General features: G+C 41.0%; 4 protein-coding genes across 4 annotated transcripts; 1 reads left to right on the forward strand and 3 right to left on the reverse strand.

Annotated features, from left to right (window-relative positions):
- Nucleotides 1-925: 925 nt before the first annotated feature.
- On the reverse strand, nucleotides 926-6,264 carry PCOAH_00029430 (Uncharacterized protein; the record flags this gene model as incomplete). The annotated part of the gene is made up of 6 exons (XM_020059745.1): nucleotides 926-1,115; nucleotides 1,243-1,353; nucleotides 1,741-1,901; nucleotides 1,986-2,010; nucleotides 2,272-6,152; nucleotides 6,256-6,264. 6 exons carry the CDS (start codon nucleotides 6,262-6,264, stop codon nucleotides 926-928), a joined length of 4,377 nt encoding a protein of 1,458 aa, XP_019915216.1.
- Nucleotides 6,265-6,984: 720 nt separating this feature from the next.
- On the reverse strand, nucleotides 6,985-9,654 carry PCOAH_00029440 (Nucleotide binding protein; the record flags this gene model as incomplete). The annotated part of the gene is made up of 6 exons (XM_020059746.1): nucleotides 6,985-7,051; nucleotides 7,215-7,274; nucleotides 7,408-7,518; nucleotides 7,646-7,717; nucleotides 7,848-9,220; nucleotides 9,391-9,654. 6 exons carry the CDS (start codon nucleotides 9,652-9,654, stop codon nucleotides 6,985-6,987), a joined length of 1,947 nt encoding a protein of 648 aa, XP_019915453.1.
- A 1,009-nt stretch (nucleotides 9,655-10,663) lies between these two features.
- On the reverse strand, nucleotides 10,664-13,114 carry PCOAH_00029450 (DEAD-box subfamily ATP-dependent helicase; the record flags this gene model as incomplete). Its single annotated transcript, XM_020059747.1, has 1 exon — nucleotides 10,664-13,114. The coding sequence occupies one exon, from the start codon at nucleotides 13,112-13,114 to the stop codon at nucleotides 10,664-10,666; it is 2,451 nt and encodes an 816-aa protein (XP_019915361.1).
- Nucleotides 13,115-15,344: 2,230 nt separating this feature from the next.
- On the forward strand, nucleotides 15,345-15,626 carry PCOAH_00029460 (Uncharacterized protein; the record flags this gene model as incomplete). The annotated part of the gene is made up of 1 exon (XM_020059748.1): nucleotides 15,345-15,626. One exon carries the CDS (start codon nucleotides 15,345-15,347, stop codon nucleotides 15,624-15,626), a length of 282 nt encoding a protein of 93 aa, XP_019915413.1.
- Between the last annotated feature and the right edge of the window lie 304 nt (nucleotides 15,627-15,930).

The following is a 15,930-nucleotide window of genomic DNA, read 5'->3' on the forward strand; positions in this document are numbered from 1 at the left end:
CATAAAAAAAGGGTTGGGCTGAAAATTCGAGGATCTTCAATTTCAAACTTTGCACACGTGAGGGCATGTATGCATGCTCGCATGTATGTTCGTATGTGGGCAAAGTCGTCATACGTTGGGGGCACAAATTAAGGCCGCGCTTCACTTCAAAATGCCGAGCGAATGATTGGCCTTACATAACTTGGCAATCTCTCAGCATAACGTGCTCGCGCTTCGATGACACTTCAATTTGTTTTAATTTCTTAAAATGAAGCAAATTGAAGTGAATTAAAGTGAATTGAAGTCAAACTTAATTACATCGAATTGGCTTGCATTAAGCTGAAATGGATCAAACTGAAGTGGATTAAAACTGAAATGAAGTGAATAAAATTAAATGAAACCAAATTAATACAACTGAATCGAATTAAGCAATATTAAGCAATATTAAGTAAAATTAAGTAAAATTTAAACTGTAAAAAGGGGAGGGGGATTTTTTCACTTCAGCACTTGCACGCTCGTCAATTTTAATTTTCGCTCCGTGCATGTTTTTAAAAAGCCGTTTTTTTTTTTTTTTTTTTAATTTACCCATATCATCACTGAGCTACTTCGAATTTTTTAATCTTCAAAAGGGGAACATATGTATATGTACGTGTGAATTGCGGGCGTGTACATTTGGATAGCGGCATGTTCGTAAGTATGCATACGCACATACGTATGCTTATATATGCTCAAGTGCGCGGAAATATGCGCGCGTATGGAACATGGCTACTGCATGCGTATACGCGTGGGGAAAATAACACGAATATGTACTCCTCACACGTGCGTGACGATTCTACAAGGTGATGTGGCCCCTACGGGGTCAAATTTGCTCAAGCCATTTTTTTTACCCATGTGTGTACATACCAGTGTACGCACGCATAACGCTTTCTTGCGCATATAGGCACCATTATGCAAAACTTACCATTTCTTTTTTTTTTAAGACGTCTTGATTTAGCAGCTTTATGTCTTGCTTCAACATTTCCACGGTGGACAAGCTTCTTTTATTTTTTAATTTGTACGCATCGTTTATTTGATTCATTTTGAGTAGCATCTTTTTGTAGGACACCTCCTTCGCTTTTTTTTCCTGTAACGCATTTCTACGGGGGGTAAAAAAAAAAGAGCGAGTGAGACGTGAATAAGGAAAGAAAGGAGGGCATCATTCTTGTGCGCGCGGGAACACCTGACGAGTGGCTAATCAGCGAAAAGGAGAAACCCTCTTTTTACTTAAGTTCGTTTATGTAGCATTCCTTATCGCTAATGAGGGCTTGATATTTGATGGATTCCTTCTGGTAAAAATTTTCCTTCAACTTGTAGTTGTTTCTCATTTCGTTAAAGCTGAAGGGAAGGGTGTAATGGAAAAAGCAGTTCGTCCATTTTGTGAATTGAGAGAGTTGGACATGCGGGAAAAACGGAATGTTTTTTCTATCCTTCCAAATGACGTTTTCCATTTCGGGTAGCGTGGTTAACTCCGCGGGGTAATACAAAGAAAGGGCGCCAGGAAAAGACGCATATCTTGTCCCCAACTCCGTCCCGATTGTGCATTTTTGGGTGAACACGTGAATGCACTTTCAGTCCCACGTTAGACAATCGTACATGAGCAGGTCGATGAGAGCTGCGTCATCTGACCCAATTATGTTTACTAGGTGGAATGCAAAAAAAGTGAGGTAATAGAGGTGCTTGGTCCACCTCCCCTCATGTATGTACATGCGCTTATGTGCTTACAAATTGTGCAGGAGGCCCCCTATGAACTCATTTTTTTTAAGGATGCTCTTGTTGTACTCCTCTTTTATTTTGCTTATCTCTTTGTATAACGTGATTAGCTCGCTGCTAATAACACTTTTCATCGTCTTCTGAGCGTTTAATTCGGTCCCTTCTGAGTTTGGCTACAAAGAAAAGGAAAGGATTTGTACATGCGGGTAGGCACTTATATATACACACACAGATACGTTTGCCATTTATATATGCACATATGGGCAATCGTCCCGATCGTCCCTTTTAAACGTGGGTATATCTGTTATAGTTTCCACTTATATTTTCAAATGCAAAACGGAATGCTGTGCTATGTATTCATTGTCCTTCCACCCATGGAATGATGCCATGTTCTGCACTTTGTGCAGGATAAGCGCTGCCTCTTTGTGCCCAGTTGCCTACTTATTTTACTCCCCTTTGGTCAATATTTATGAGGCACCTTTCTTTTGGCACATAAGGGTAGGCAACTACATCCAAGCAACTGCGTCTCTGCAATTGCGTTACGTTGGGTTGGTGCGGGTTTTTTCGGTGCGTACCTTACTCTGCTCAGGCTCGGGGCCTGAAAATCCGATTGGCTGCTTCAAAGAACCCATGGCTGTATTACCCAAATCACCCGACAGGGAAGAAGAATCAGTTTGTCCATTTATCCCTCCCGCCGCATTACCCGTATTGCTAGGAGAATCCCCCATTTTTGAATTATCCCCCGAGTTGTTCCCCTCTTGTGTAGCATCTCCGTTCCAGTTGGCTTCACCTTGCTGCCTTCCCAGTTGTGTCTTTAATGAACAAATTTCTTCGTCTCTACTTTTTAGCAATAGTTTGTACTTAGCTATTTCATCCAAACAGTTGCTCAGGTTGCTTTTTATTGCGTCTAAGTTGTCACCTGTTGGGGAAGAAGATCCGCACGGGTTGGAAGAACTGTCGTTGATATTTTTCTCCTGTGAAGAATTGGTACCTTCCAAATGTGTGCTATCCCCTTTTTGTAGTGATTCGTTTATTTCAGCTTCGTCATGCGGTTGGCTGGTGTTCTTATGATCGCTTTCAGTTTGAGGTGTTCCCACGTGGCTCATTTGATGATTTTCGACTCCTCCATTAGAGTCATTTCCTCCCAAACTGTTCGTTTCTTCTGCGTTACAAAGGAGGGTGTTGGTTCTGTTTGAAGGGGCATTTGGTTGTCCCTCCTGCTGTGTACCGTCTCCTTCTTGTTGCATGCCTAGTAGGTGTAATTCTTTCCTTTTTAGTTCCTCTTCCCATATATGGAGTTCCTCCGTTTTGCTCGAAATGTTATCCCGTAAAATTCTAAGTTCGTTCATCTGCTGAGCAATTTGTTCTTTTTCCTCATTGAGTTTTTCCTCTCTACTTAAAAGGGCCTTTTCCCTTTCCGCAATTTCCTTCTCCATCATTAGGGCGTTTTTATCATTTAGCGCAAGTTGACCATTTTGGGGGGTACCACTTAATGGCGACATGTTGCTGTTCCTCGTCGAAGCATCTTTCAGAGAAAATTTCGAGTCCCCTAAGTAAGACAGAACGCTGCTTCGTTTGGCGTTCTCCACCATCCGTGTTGACGATTTTTCTAAAGTGAGAGTGCCCTGCTTATCCGTGATAGCCCCCCCACTGGGTGTATAACTAGGGTTATCACATTGCATATAGAATGTGTTGCTCTCTTCGTTTTCTCTTTTGTGGGGTTCGTTCCCACTGTCAGGTTGCTGATTTGGGTCATCATTTTGTACGCTGTGCTCCGTCTCGTTAGACTTCATTTGGGTACTTCCCCTCTTCAATTTATTATTTGTCCCCTCCAAAGTGTCCCCTTCTTCCCTTATTTGATTTTGGCTGTCCCTTCCCATTAAGGTGCACATTCTCTGCATGGTGCTCTGTTTCTCGTTTAGCAGCACATCTGTGTCGTCAATTTCTTTCTGCTTCTGACGCAGTGTGTTGTCTGCCTCCTCCACGCGCTTCTGCGTTTCGTCCAGTAACTTGTTCAGCTCGTCCAGCTGCGCCCTTTTTTCCTTTATCAAATCATTTTGTTCATCCACCTCCCTTTTGGTGTTATCTAGCATGGAGTTTTCCTCCTCCAATTCTTTCTTCCTCCGATTTAGTATGTCCTGTTCTTCTTCCAATTGTTTTTTTTGTTTGTTCATCTCCTCTTTTGCAAGTTCGATCTCCTTTTTCTGAATTTCGACATCGCCTTTGTCCTTTTCAATTTCTTTCCTCCTAACCTCGATATCGTTCATGTCTTTCTCTATTTCCCTTTTGCTGTTTTCGTTCATTTCCTTCATCCTGGTCAGACGAACATTTTCGTCGACGATCCTCTTGGATGAGTCCTCCAGTTTTTTTTCCTCCAATTTGATAAATGACTGACTCTGATAAAATTTTTTAAAAAAATTATCTTCTTCATCTGCGATACTTTTAGACATATTAACTTCCTTGGTGATGTCTTCTTCTCTTTTCTTCTTCAACAGATCGTATTTTTGTTTCAGTTCATCATACTGCAACTCCAATTTTATGTTTTTTTCCTTTTCGCTTTTTACAATTCCTTTTAGGTAATCCACGGCATCTTCCTGCTCGTTTATATTTTGCAAGATGCTTGCGTTTTTTACTTTAAGTGGGAGGTTGTTTCCCATGGTGTCGATTTTTCCCAGCTCGTTCCTCCCACCTTCCATCCGTTGTAGGCTATTGAGGGGGAAGATGCTCTGCATGTCGGGGTGGGTCTGGTATTCACCGGGTAAGCCACTCCCGGTGGGCCCCACCCCAGTGTTGTAGGACGCCAGGGCAGAATAGAGGCTCTTCCGCTTGTTGGCAGATTGATGCATATCCATGATGTGTTTGTACATATCCTGCGGATTCAACTCGTTCCCGCCTCTGTTGGGGCTATACACACTTCTCCTCTCCCCCGAGGGCAAGTACCTATTGATGAAATTGTAAAACTCGTTCTTAATATTTTCCAAGCACCTTTGTCTTACCTCCGTCTCGATGCTGAAGAAAAACTTCTTTGTATAATCATCCACCATGATAAATTCATTCAATAAATTAAACAAGTCGTGAAAAATTATCCTGTAAAAATTGTCCTGCTTTATTGCGTTGCGTTTTACATTTTCAAGAATATTTCTGTATGACGATTCTAGCAAGCTCGTTATATAGTCATTTTTGTTTTTCAGTATTTCCTTAATGTTTTGTAAGTTCAGGTGCAGCTTAAAAACTATGTCCTTAATGTTTAGGAAAAAGTTGTTTTTCACTTGGTCACTCCTTGTGCTCAATGTTTGGTACGTCATCGCTTTTCTGCCTCTGTCTGTGCATGGATTAAAGATCTCTACATCTTGAAACGTGTTATTATTTTTGTCTTTATTTCTATTTTCACTATGTTCTCTTTCATACATGTTAGGGTAGTAGTCCTTCTTTGCCCTTTGTCCATAATTTTTATCTTCTTTGTAATTCCTGTCTATCGGTTCGCTGCTCTCCTTTCTGTTTCTCGCCCCTACGAACTTCTGAGTCGAGAATTCCCTCCTCCCCTTGTGGATGTTTTTTTTCCTCTTTTCCTCGCAGTAACTGTCACTCAACGTTGTGGAGTGTCGTTTGGCGAATTTTTTTTTCTTCCTCTTGGTTGGTTTGCTTTCTTCCTTGTGTTTTTTTCTTCCACTGTGTTTTTTTTTGCGCGCTCGTCTGTTGTAGCCTTTAGAATGTTCCTCCCCTTGGCTTCCACATCGACGTTCCTCATCTGATTCGCTTTCACGATCACTTTGGGTATCACTTTGATCATCACTTTGGTCATCACTCTGCTCATCGCTGTCACTTTCGTCTTCATATTCGTCCTCCCCGTCGCTGCTCCCTGCCTTCCTTTTATCCCCCCGGACGACAATTCTCTTCGAATACCCATCGTCGTAAATAATTTTTATGTTCTTATTTTTGTACTTTGTCTGTACTTCATTAATATTTATATCGACCTTCTTGTTATTTTTCGCGCTGTCCACACTGTTTTCACTATCGGAGTGGTAACTTCCACAGGTGAGGCTTCTCCTATGTTTGTTCTTCTTGCTCTTCGAGTCATTTTTTTTGTCCCTTTTTGAGTTTTTCCTTTTTATACGATTATCGTCTTCCGATTCGTCTGAGCTTTTATTAGCTGTTAATTTATACAGCTTGTCAGCCAGTTTGATATTATTTACTATGTCTTTTTGGTAATTGGGGACCAGTACTGATAAGCTTCGTCTTTTATTGTTCTTCTTCTTTGCATGTTTGTACTTGTTCTTATTTGTGCTGTTCCTGTTATTTTCTTCGTCCGAGTGTAGCTTAACAACATAATGTAATTCTTTGTTTCCTATTTTACCTAACCCGTTTTGCTCTCTCTTGCCTTCTTTCTTTTTGGAGCTTTTCGAATTCTCCTTCGTGCGTCTTCTCTGATCATGTGGAAAGGAAAAAAAAATTCACCACATGATGAGTGCTGCACTTTTACGATAGAACAGCTCGAAATGGATGTCCCGACTGGAACGACATTTTTACCGTGCTCATTTTGCCCTGCGGAGGAGTCTCTACCAACAGGGATATGATAACCCCCCTTGTGAATGCACCAAAAGTCCTAATTAAAGACAGCACGTAGATGGTAAGGTTGACAAAATGTGTACCTCCTCACTGAACACCCTTTCTCACCATGCACTGTGCGTTCTTTTGGTTTTTCCTTTTTCAGTGGCCCTTTTTTATCTGCCCTTCAGTTTGCCTCCCAGAGGGTGGGAAAGCGGCGACAAAATGGAGCAGACACGGAGGTAAAACGCGAAGCAGACAAAAAAAAAAAAAAGTAGCCGCTACACCATTTTGATGTTACAGCTCTCAACTTTTCACCATTGAGAAGTTTTTACGAAACGGAGGAGCTTCTTAGAGGGGAGAAGTCGCGATGAGAATACGCACTCATAGAGGTGACAATGACCGCTTCCTCTTAAATGGCAAATGCGTTATTGAAGCGCGTATATTATGTGCACGAGGCGCGGTGAAAAAAAAAAAAAAAAAAAAAAAAACATAATTTTGTGAAAAAAATTCACGCAGAATTTACGGAAAAACTTTCCTCCAATTAAACGGCTATGCAGACAAAACGAAAAACATGAAATGGATATCCTTTTAGTTTCTTCAAACCTGATGTAAAACACTCATTGGTAATTGCGTAAGTGCCGCGGTCACACTACACAGGCAGGTAAAACACTTGCGAAAGTGTGCGCTTCTGCGTGTACGTTTTTTATTTTACGCACTGCTCTCGTATATTTTCTTGTGCTTCTCCAGGTAGGACACGGTTCCCATGTGCTTCATCCTGCGGGGAAAAAAAGAAAAAATTGGAGATATACAAAAACGCAGGAACGTGTAAGTAGTGAACTTGCTAGGCGACCCCGACAGTGCTCCTCCATTTTGAATTCCTCAGAGCTGGACAAAATTAGCCAATTGCTGAGCGATGGTACTTATTCATCAGCACATACCGAGATAGAGTCCTCATTGAGGCAAAGGCGTTTTCCTGGTTGGTGTCAATCTCATTTTCACTGCAAGGGGGAATAATAACCGTTAGAAGGTACAAAAGGGTTATAAGAATTGTAGAAATGTGTCAGTGGAGACATGCTTTAATACAGTTCGGGGGAGGAGAGGATCCCCCTCGGAGGAGTTCGTTTGGGTTACTCAAATAGAGAGTAGGGGATTGGCTCCAGCTGGACATCCTTATCCTCCAAATATTTGAGGTGCTTCTTCACGTCGATCTCGTAATTGGTGATGTGGAAGGTCAGGACGTTTCTGCATGGAAGGCAAGGAAGAAGGACGCACAAATTGAGTAAGCATAGAACTATTTAGGGGGCGTCCTGCTACGGTTGATAATGCTCCGCTTTTTGCTCGTCCTCCATGGGGCCGTAAAAATGCGCACCGTAAATATTCTATGGGGATGTACTCCTTGTTGATGTTGAAATTTATGGCGTCGAAGAGTTTAATGCCGATTCTGTAGGGGGGACAAAAGGACGAAAGGAAATCGTTGTTGATGCGTTGTGCATAATTGTGATAAATTGGTATACGCACCATAAATGAAGCGTATTAAAATGTAAAAGGCGAAAAAAATAAGAAAAACTGACTCCTGGTCCATGTCAAAATGAGAGACAATTTTTGTAAATATTTCTCTGTTAAAACTTCCCGACTTGAGATACACACTGGCATCATTTTTGAAGCTGTTAAAGTTGTTATATTTTTTTTTCATCCGTTCAATGAAGGTGTGGAAATGCGAGATAATGGAAGGTATTTGGAAGATTTGAAAAATTGGCACATCACTAAAAAAGAATACTTTTGTGTTTTTTTCGTAGAGAATATCTATGAGCAAAATAAATCTTCTCATTTCGTTCCCTTTCGTTTCTTCATTCATTTTTTCAATGTCATAAATAAATAAAGTATGACTATCCTTTGATATTGCATTAAATTCGTCTATGCTGATATTTTGCCCGCATATATCGTGGAAGGAAAAAATGGCATAATTATTTAGGCTGTATGGAATGACACAAGTTTTAAATTCAGAGACGGCAATTTCTTTATTATATTTTTCCACCTGTCTGACGTGACTAATATCCTTTTTATTTACTTGACAGTACATGTCGTTGCACATTTTTTTAATTTCTTCAAATTTTTTTGTGGGTATGCTATAAATGTGATTATCCACGTTGTTATTTCGAAGTCTAAAATCGTGGTAGTTGTCAATTTCGAAAATGTAATTAAATTTGTAAAGGAGCTTTATGAAGGGGATAAATCGTTCCCTGTTTAACCCATTGTGGTATAAATACTTGGGGTTCCTATTGGAGGAACATAATAAAACCGTTCCTTGATAGAACAAATGTTTAAAGAGAGAATTAATCACCATTGCGTCCGTTATGTGTACCACCTGAAATTCGTCGATAAAAATTAATTTATATTTTTTACTCATTTTTATGGAGATACTTTTAATGGCATCCTCTGAATTGTTCATTTTTTCTTCGTGAAAACTTTTGTGTACTTCTTGCATGAAATTGTGATAATGAATTTTTAGCTTCCCTAATTTGATCCTATCAAATAGTAGGTTCAGGAAATAGGTCTTCCCTCTGCCTACACTTCCGTACACATACAAGCCTCTGATATACTTAATGTTTTCCCCCTCAATTAAGGAGTCTCTTCCTTGGAGGTAATAATCCTCACTCTCTATGCTGTCATAATGTAGTCTTTTTTCCTTCTCCTTGGTATTTGTTCCCTCCTCATAGATGAAGAAATTGTCGTCGTTTTGGTAATTCTCCAGCGATTGTTCGTCTTCCACTTCTTGTCCATTTTCTGCGTCATCAGCCAGTTTGTTGCTCCCTGCATTGCCCTTCCCCTGTGCGTTTTTCTTCATCCCGAATAATGAGCTGAAGAACTTCTTCCTTGGAGTTTTCCCCCTAGCTAGCTTCTTCTCAACATTGTCGTAGAAGCCATTCAGGTTGTTCTCTAGGGCCTGCGTGCGATTGCGTTAAGAAGGGATCACAACGGTGTGAGTTCACCATTTCGATGGTGCGCAACAATTGTGTGTGGGTGCTGTGCTGGTAACTGCACATAAGAACAAGTATCACACTGCTTACACATGCAGATACGTAAGTAGGTGCGATCCTACATCTCCAGTCCTACCTGCAGGATCAGAACCAATTTGTACTGAAACGGGTCCTGCTCAATTTTGTTCGTTTTTACCAAATCGTGATACAGCTGAATAAAGCCAGTGTTGCCACTGCTGCTAGTGACGTCATTTTCGGCTACCTTCCTCTGTTCAGTGTTGAATAAGGAGAACTGTGCCTGCTGCTGGAATTTTAAAAGTTTCCGTTTGTAGTGGCTGATCGTGGTTCTAACTTGCCGGAGGCTCTTTATGCCTCCCCTTGAGTGGACGAACATATTCATCCTGGCACAGTTGCTTATAAATTCCTTCCGTAATGGACGTAGAGGAAGGATGCCCCTTATGACGACTCACCAGCCGCAGCCGCCATAACAGCAATAGAACACATAACCTGCTTTCATTACACTCTCATGCAATGTGCTAAATGTTTTCCGAAGTGACCCAAAAAATGGAAACTCAAATGGGTACATGCCCCGTTTTGACATCAGCCCACATGTTCCTGGTCAGCAAAATTTGTTCCTTCTCCCAAGGTGAACAAAACGCACATGTCGGAATTGTAAAATTGGGTAAACATATTTTGCGTGAGCGGGTCCAGCAAGAAGGGGGGAAATATACGGAGGAAATATAAATAGAGCACTTTTCGCGCTGAGAAAAAGGGCCCCCCAAAAAAAAAAAAAAAAATACATACGTATGTACTCACGTACGTATATACACACTTTTGGGAAACAATTCCTGTGCTTCCCACCTGGCGTCCACGTTTGTCAGTTCCCGCCACGGGGCGAATGAAGAATCATCAAAATAAAGTAAAATGCACAACTACGCGGAGTCCCTTTTATACGAGAAAGCGCCATTCTGGTCATGTAAAGTACCAACGTGTGGGTAGGTAAATCTATGAGGCAAGGCTGCCGTGGTAGGAGCAATTTAATAGCAGAACGGGGAACACAAATGGCGTGTCATGCAGAATATTCTTCTTCCCGCATGGGACGACCCCTCGTCAAGTTTAATGAGGAACAAAAGGTTTACCCCCAAAGAGTTTAGTGATAATTGCGCGGTACTTGTTAATGCTCACATAAAGTGTCCCTTTTGACTGCACACATTTGAGCCCTCCCTTTTCTGCGGTGTGCAGATCGATCTAAGGGGCTACACGATAATAGTAGTGTGGGTAACGGCGCATTGACCTGGCATTGACCCATATCCCCCCGTTGCGTTCCTACTCCTGTGGCGAACGAGCAAATACGCAAGTAGTATGTCTACACATTCGGGGAAATTACCAGATCGACATGTGCTATTCCTTCACAAAGCAAACTTGGCCGACTCATAGTACCTGCAGCAGATGTCGCTTTGCAACTTTTTTATATTTTCAATACTTGGGCCGAAGCATCCTATCACGTCGGTGTGGAGAGGCTCCGAGAAAATGGTGTTGCCGCTCTGACTTTTGTTTCTCCTACTTTTGTCCGAAACGGGGTTATTTTTGAGGTAGTTCAGTGGGTCCACCACATTCTCTGCGTAATAGTACTTAGAATCGAGTACATGCATGGGCGTTTCCAGCATGTTGTTGATGGTGTGAATATAATCGGCTTCTTTAATGTAGACTGTGCACCCTTTGTTGTCTTTCAAATTTCTGTTGTAGCAGTTGACGCCTCTGCTAGGACAAGTATGGAACCACACTTTCTCTTCCTGAGATTCTGCACTTAAAACAATACATAAGCTGTTTTTTCCATCTCTTCCTACTCTCCCAATTTTGTGAAAAAATGAATTTATATTATCAGACAGAGTCATAATGATTAGGTATCTTAAATTTTGTATATCAATACCTCTGGCAGCAACATCGGTACATATTAAGAAGCGCACTTCTCCCTTTTTAAATGCATCAAGGTTATTCTTCCTTTCCATGTTGGACATTTTCCCCTTCAAAATAACGCAGGAGTATTTATTTTCCTTCATCGTTTCGACTGTGCCTTTGTAAGCTTTTCCATCTCCAAGGTGGTTTAAAAAATTGTACACATTATCGCAGTCTAAATTTGTTCGACAAAAAATTATTCCATTTTGCATGTTAAAAACATTAATTATGTGAATTAATTTTTTCAATTTGTTAATCTTAACATCCAGGGAAATTTTTTCTTTTTCATTTTTTCCGCAATTGAGTAAGTGTACTTTGTCTGTATATTCATAAACCATTTCGTAGTTCATTGCGTGCAGCTTTTCATTGTAAATTATATCATCATACATTTTTTCCTTCTTGTTTTGTTCTGCGTAGTTTATGTTTGCATTTTTATTGTTAACGTAGTAGACGCAAACATATATATGCGAGGGGATGCTATTTTTCCCATACTTCAAATCTACGAAAATGGGTTTGTTCGTAATTTTGTTAATACAATCCTTTACATTCTGATCCTGTAACGTGGCTGAGTAGAAGCATGTCTGTACATGCTGACTGTGCTTCATACATGTGTCCTTAATTTGCAAAACGGATTTCTCATCATTATTGATAAGCTCATCCGCTTCGTCCAAAATTAGCAGTCTTACATCGTTCAGACATATTGTGTTTTTCTTTATACATTCCATAAGTTTGAAGCAAGTGCACACAAGGATGTTGCTGTACTGTTGCTGATTTCGTTTGTCCCTGTTTGGTTGTTCCCCTCCTACTAGCAGCCCGATATTTATGGACGAGCTGCTGAAACTTTCAGCGTAAATGAGGTAATTATTATACGTCTGCATTGCTAGATCCCTAGTAGGGCATAGAACGATGCAGTACAGCTTTGTCCTATTCGCTGCGTCGATCTTGCCGCTTGATAAAGATCCCTTAGGAGCAGGAGGGCCACTGCTTTGCATCTGCTTTATCCCCATCCTCGATGTTGTGTTGGCCCCCTCTGGCTCTTCACCGTAGTATACCTTCCTCGTAAAGGAGTTGTCTTCCTGTCCTGAGCTGATAACTTCATTCAACTCTGCGTAAGACCCATCGACGTACTTCAAATTTGCAAAATGGAACTTCACGTGGAAGTATTTCCCACATATATAGGGGAAAAAAGGCAGATCATTATACTTGTAAAATATTTTAAAAGCATTTCCCAAAAATTTCCCATTTTTTTTAAAAGCAATTACGTTGGTGTTTTTATTTATCAAGCAAGTTATTATATCACCGGTTGAGAAGACGTCGCCATAATTTTCTTCCCTTCCATTGGTGTACTTGCTCCCATTACTACAGTAGGTGTAGTTATATTTTAGCGTTTCTCTTACTGAGGGGCAAAAGCCAACGTTCAGGAAGCACCTTCCTAGTACTTCAATTTCGTATGCGTACATTCCACTCCTTATTTCGCACCCCACTTTGACTTCTTCGAACGAGCTGGAATACTCACCACTGCATGTGCATTCTCCAAGTGCATTGTTCAGGGTGACCCTGGAATTGTTGCCGCTTAGGACTTTTAGGGGTAGACCCCCTTTTTTCACTTCACTGGCAATTTCACCATTATCATTATCCCTCTTGGTACTACCACCTATAGCTACGCTAGAATTGCTCGACTCGTACGTTCCTATATTCCTAAACAATTCGTGCACTATTTGCAAGGAGGACACAATGAAACTTAGCGTTTTTCCTGTACCCGTCTCAGCTGATGCACATACATCTCCCCCCCCTAAAATGAGCGGGATGGACTCTTGCTGAATAGCGGTTGGTAAATCTATTCCATTCTTTTCTAGCAGTTCGCACAAGTTGCCATGCAGGCCTAGTTCTTCGAAGGCAGACATGGTTCATGCGCTGTAGGATGGTGTCCCCAGGTGGGTATTCTCCACAAGGTCACAAATATGCGTGTGCCTATATCGCACATACGCAGTGTGGTGTGCAATAAAAAAAAAAGGGGTTGATAAAACAGGGGTACCAAAAGGGGGAGAATGGAACGGTTCAAAGATGGTCGAATCAACTATCGTGGTAAGCAATTCTGAGCATCTCAATATGTGCCTCTTTTTTTGCGGCAAATTAGTAGCCGCTACATTTGCAACTGTAGCACATAGGGTTAGAGGCACGCCTGCGGGGAAACTCGCTCTCCCCCCAAAAATTCATACCTACGTGTACGTATCACGCACTTCTGAACAGAGAACACCGTTTTTACAACCAACTATTTCCTCACCAAAAGGGAGCTTATTAAAAAAAAATGAATTTCGCCCATTGGGATGTGTTAAATTGTGGCAGCACTTTGACGATTCTGTTTTTTTTTTTTTTTTTTAATTACTACCGTTTCAGTGCGGCGCTGCAATGATAGGGCAATTTTACAAGTTGGTAAAGCGAGTCGACGAATTGTTCCGCACCACATTTTGCGTGCATGTGTAGGCCGTCAAAATATTTTTATTGTTCACTCGTTCTTTGCAACCGCTAGTTGGTTCCTCCTCAGCGCATTTACCGTGGCCTACGTATTTTCATATGTGCACATTTGCCTCCTTTAATGCCACAAAAATGGAGCCTAAGACGACGCTTACCTGTACAGTTACAAGTTCTGTGCCGAGGAAAAGAAAGTTTGCCCTTCTGGAGAAATGCAACGAATGAGTGTGCCCTCATGAGGGATCCTTCCCCAGAAAGGGGAAAAAAAAAAAAAGTAGGCATGGATATATAAATACACGTTATGCGCACACTGGTCATATGGCAACAAGTTCATCTTCCTCACGTTTGGCATTTCCTTTTGGGAACCTCCGTTCGTTCATCTATCACAGTGCAAACCTTTCAACAGGGACCCCCTCTGGTGACAATTTTATAAGTATAATTAAATCCCCTCGAAGTGGGAAAAAAAAAAAAAATTCCGGACAACTGCTGTTTCCTTTTCAGCTTGTGTTAATTCCTTTACGTCGCATTTTTTCCTCCGTTTTGCGGTGCGGTGATGTAGCTGATGCGCTCAAAGGAGTAGACAGAACATGCCTGTGCCAATTGGATTATTTTTTTTTTTTTTCGTTTTTCACCCACATGGCCTATTACTTACGTATAGACCTTTTCACTTATGTCCATCTTGTCACTTCATTAAGGGAGTAAAAAGTGACGTGATTACAATACCGAGTGGCGCATTTTTTCTTAATTTTTTATAAGCAACTGCAACGTCCTTAAAAAAGGGGACTATTTTTTTCTGTCAACCGAATTTGTCGACGCGGGATGTATTTTCGGTCCCCTTTCTTTCTATTAACAAAGCTGTGGCAATTTTTTTAAAGGTGTTTTTTCCCCATTGGAAGAATTTTACCAGTTATCACACTTCCCACTTTTTTTCTTTTAAATTGCAAAGCAAGAAAAAAGGCCATTTTAACAAAATGGAATGTTCCCCAGACAGGTATTGAAGAGGGCAAAAGGTCAGGGCAGAATGGAAGCGCAAGTTGACCTGGTCTTTCTGCGCATGCATTAAAAAAAAATATATATATATATATATAGGTAGGTATATATATGCATACCTATACTTAAATTGCTGTACAGGACGAAGCGGGGGAAGAAATTCTCATCAGGACGGATGCCTCTTTGCACCATTTTTTTTAGACCTATTTGAGTTGCTTTCATGTGTCTACCACTTTGGGGGGCAACAATTTAGCCCCATTTTTTGGCTCACGCACTAAATGGAGTTGCAAATGCGTAAAAAGGGTGCCATAACAACAGCATTAGCAAACTGAAAGGAAAAACAAAATAAAATAATACATATGTATATGTGTATATATGAGTGTATATGCATTTATATGCAGATCTACCGAAGGCAAAATTAAAGGAACGCGTTGGTGAGCCACCTTTCGTCCCCCTTTTTCTTCTTTAAGGAGGACAACTTGCGAATTGCCTGAACAGTTGTAAAGAGCCCCCATAAAAGAGGTAAGCGGAAAAAGAAAGCACATTTATGTATACATATGTATATATGTACACACGTATGCATGTCCACATATTCACAAATGCGTGTGCGCTCCCGCGTTTTGACTGAAGGAACCCCCTGGGCAGGACCAGTTTTCCTTTGCGACCTCAAAGATGAAGTACAGAAGCTTTAACGATACCTACTCAGAGTGCAGCATAAACGAACAAGCGACGTGCTCCAGTGACGAGACCGCTGACACGATTTTGGCGAAAAGGAAGCACAAGGCCGTGCCAACTAAATTGGAAAGCGAAGACTTTTGTGCAATCCATAACGATATACATGTGAAGCCCAACCGGGGAAGAATCCACGACGGATTATCCGTCCTAGATGACTTTAAAATTATAATTTTCGGGTGTATGGGCATGAGAACGTACAAAATGTTTTGCTATCCATAAGGGGAAAGACCTCTGTGTGTGCAAATATATAATGCGCCACACCACTGATTGTAACTTTTTAACCCCACTATTGCATATTATACAGCTTTATATACCTTTTTCGTTGGTAATTCACCCTACATGCATGTATACAAGCCTAAACAGGCAGACGCGTAACATCACTTTTGTGTGTATACTCGCCCAATTGGCATTACCTGATAAGATCTTTCTTAATTTTTATAGCGACTTTAAAAGGCCCATTTTTGATGGGAACAAATTGTTAACGGGGAAATATGCATGCGGCATTCACGCGAAGTTGACAAAA

The sequence above is a fragment of the Plasmodium coatneyi genome, chromosome 10 (assembly GCF_001680005.1).
Source record: "Plasmodium coatneyi strain Hackeri chromosome 10, complete sequence".
NCBI classification, from domain to species: domain Eukaryota; phylum Apicomplexa; class Aconoidasida; order Haemosporida; family Plasmodiidae; genus Plasmodium; species Plasmodium coatneyi.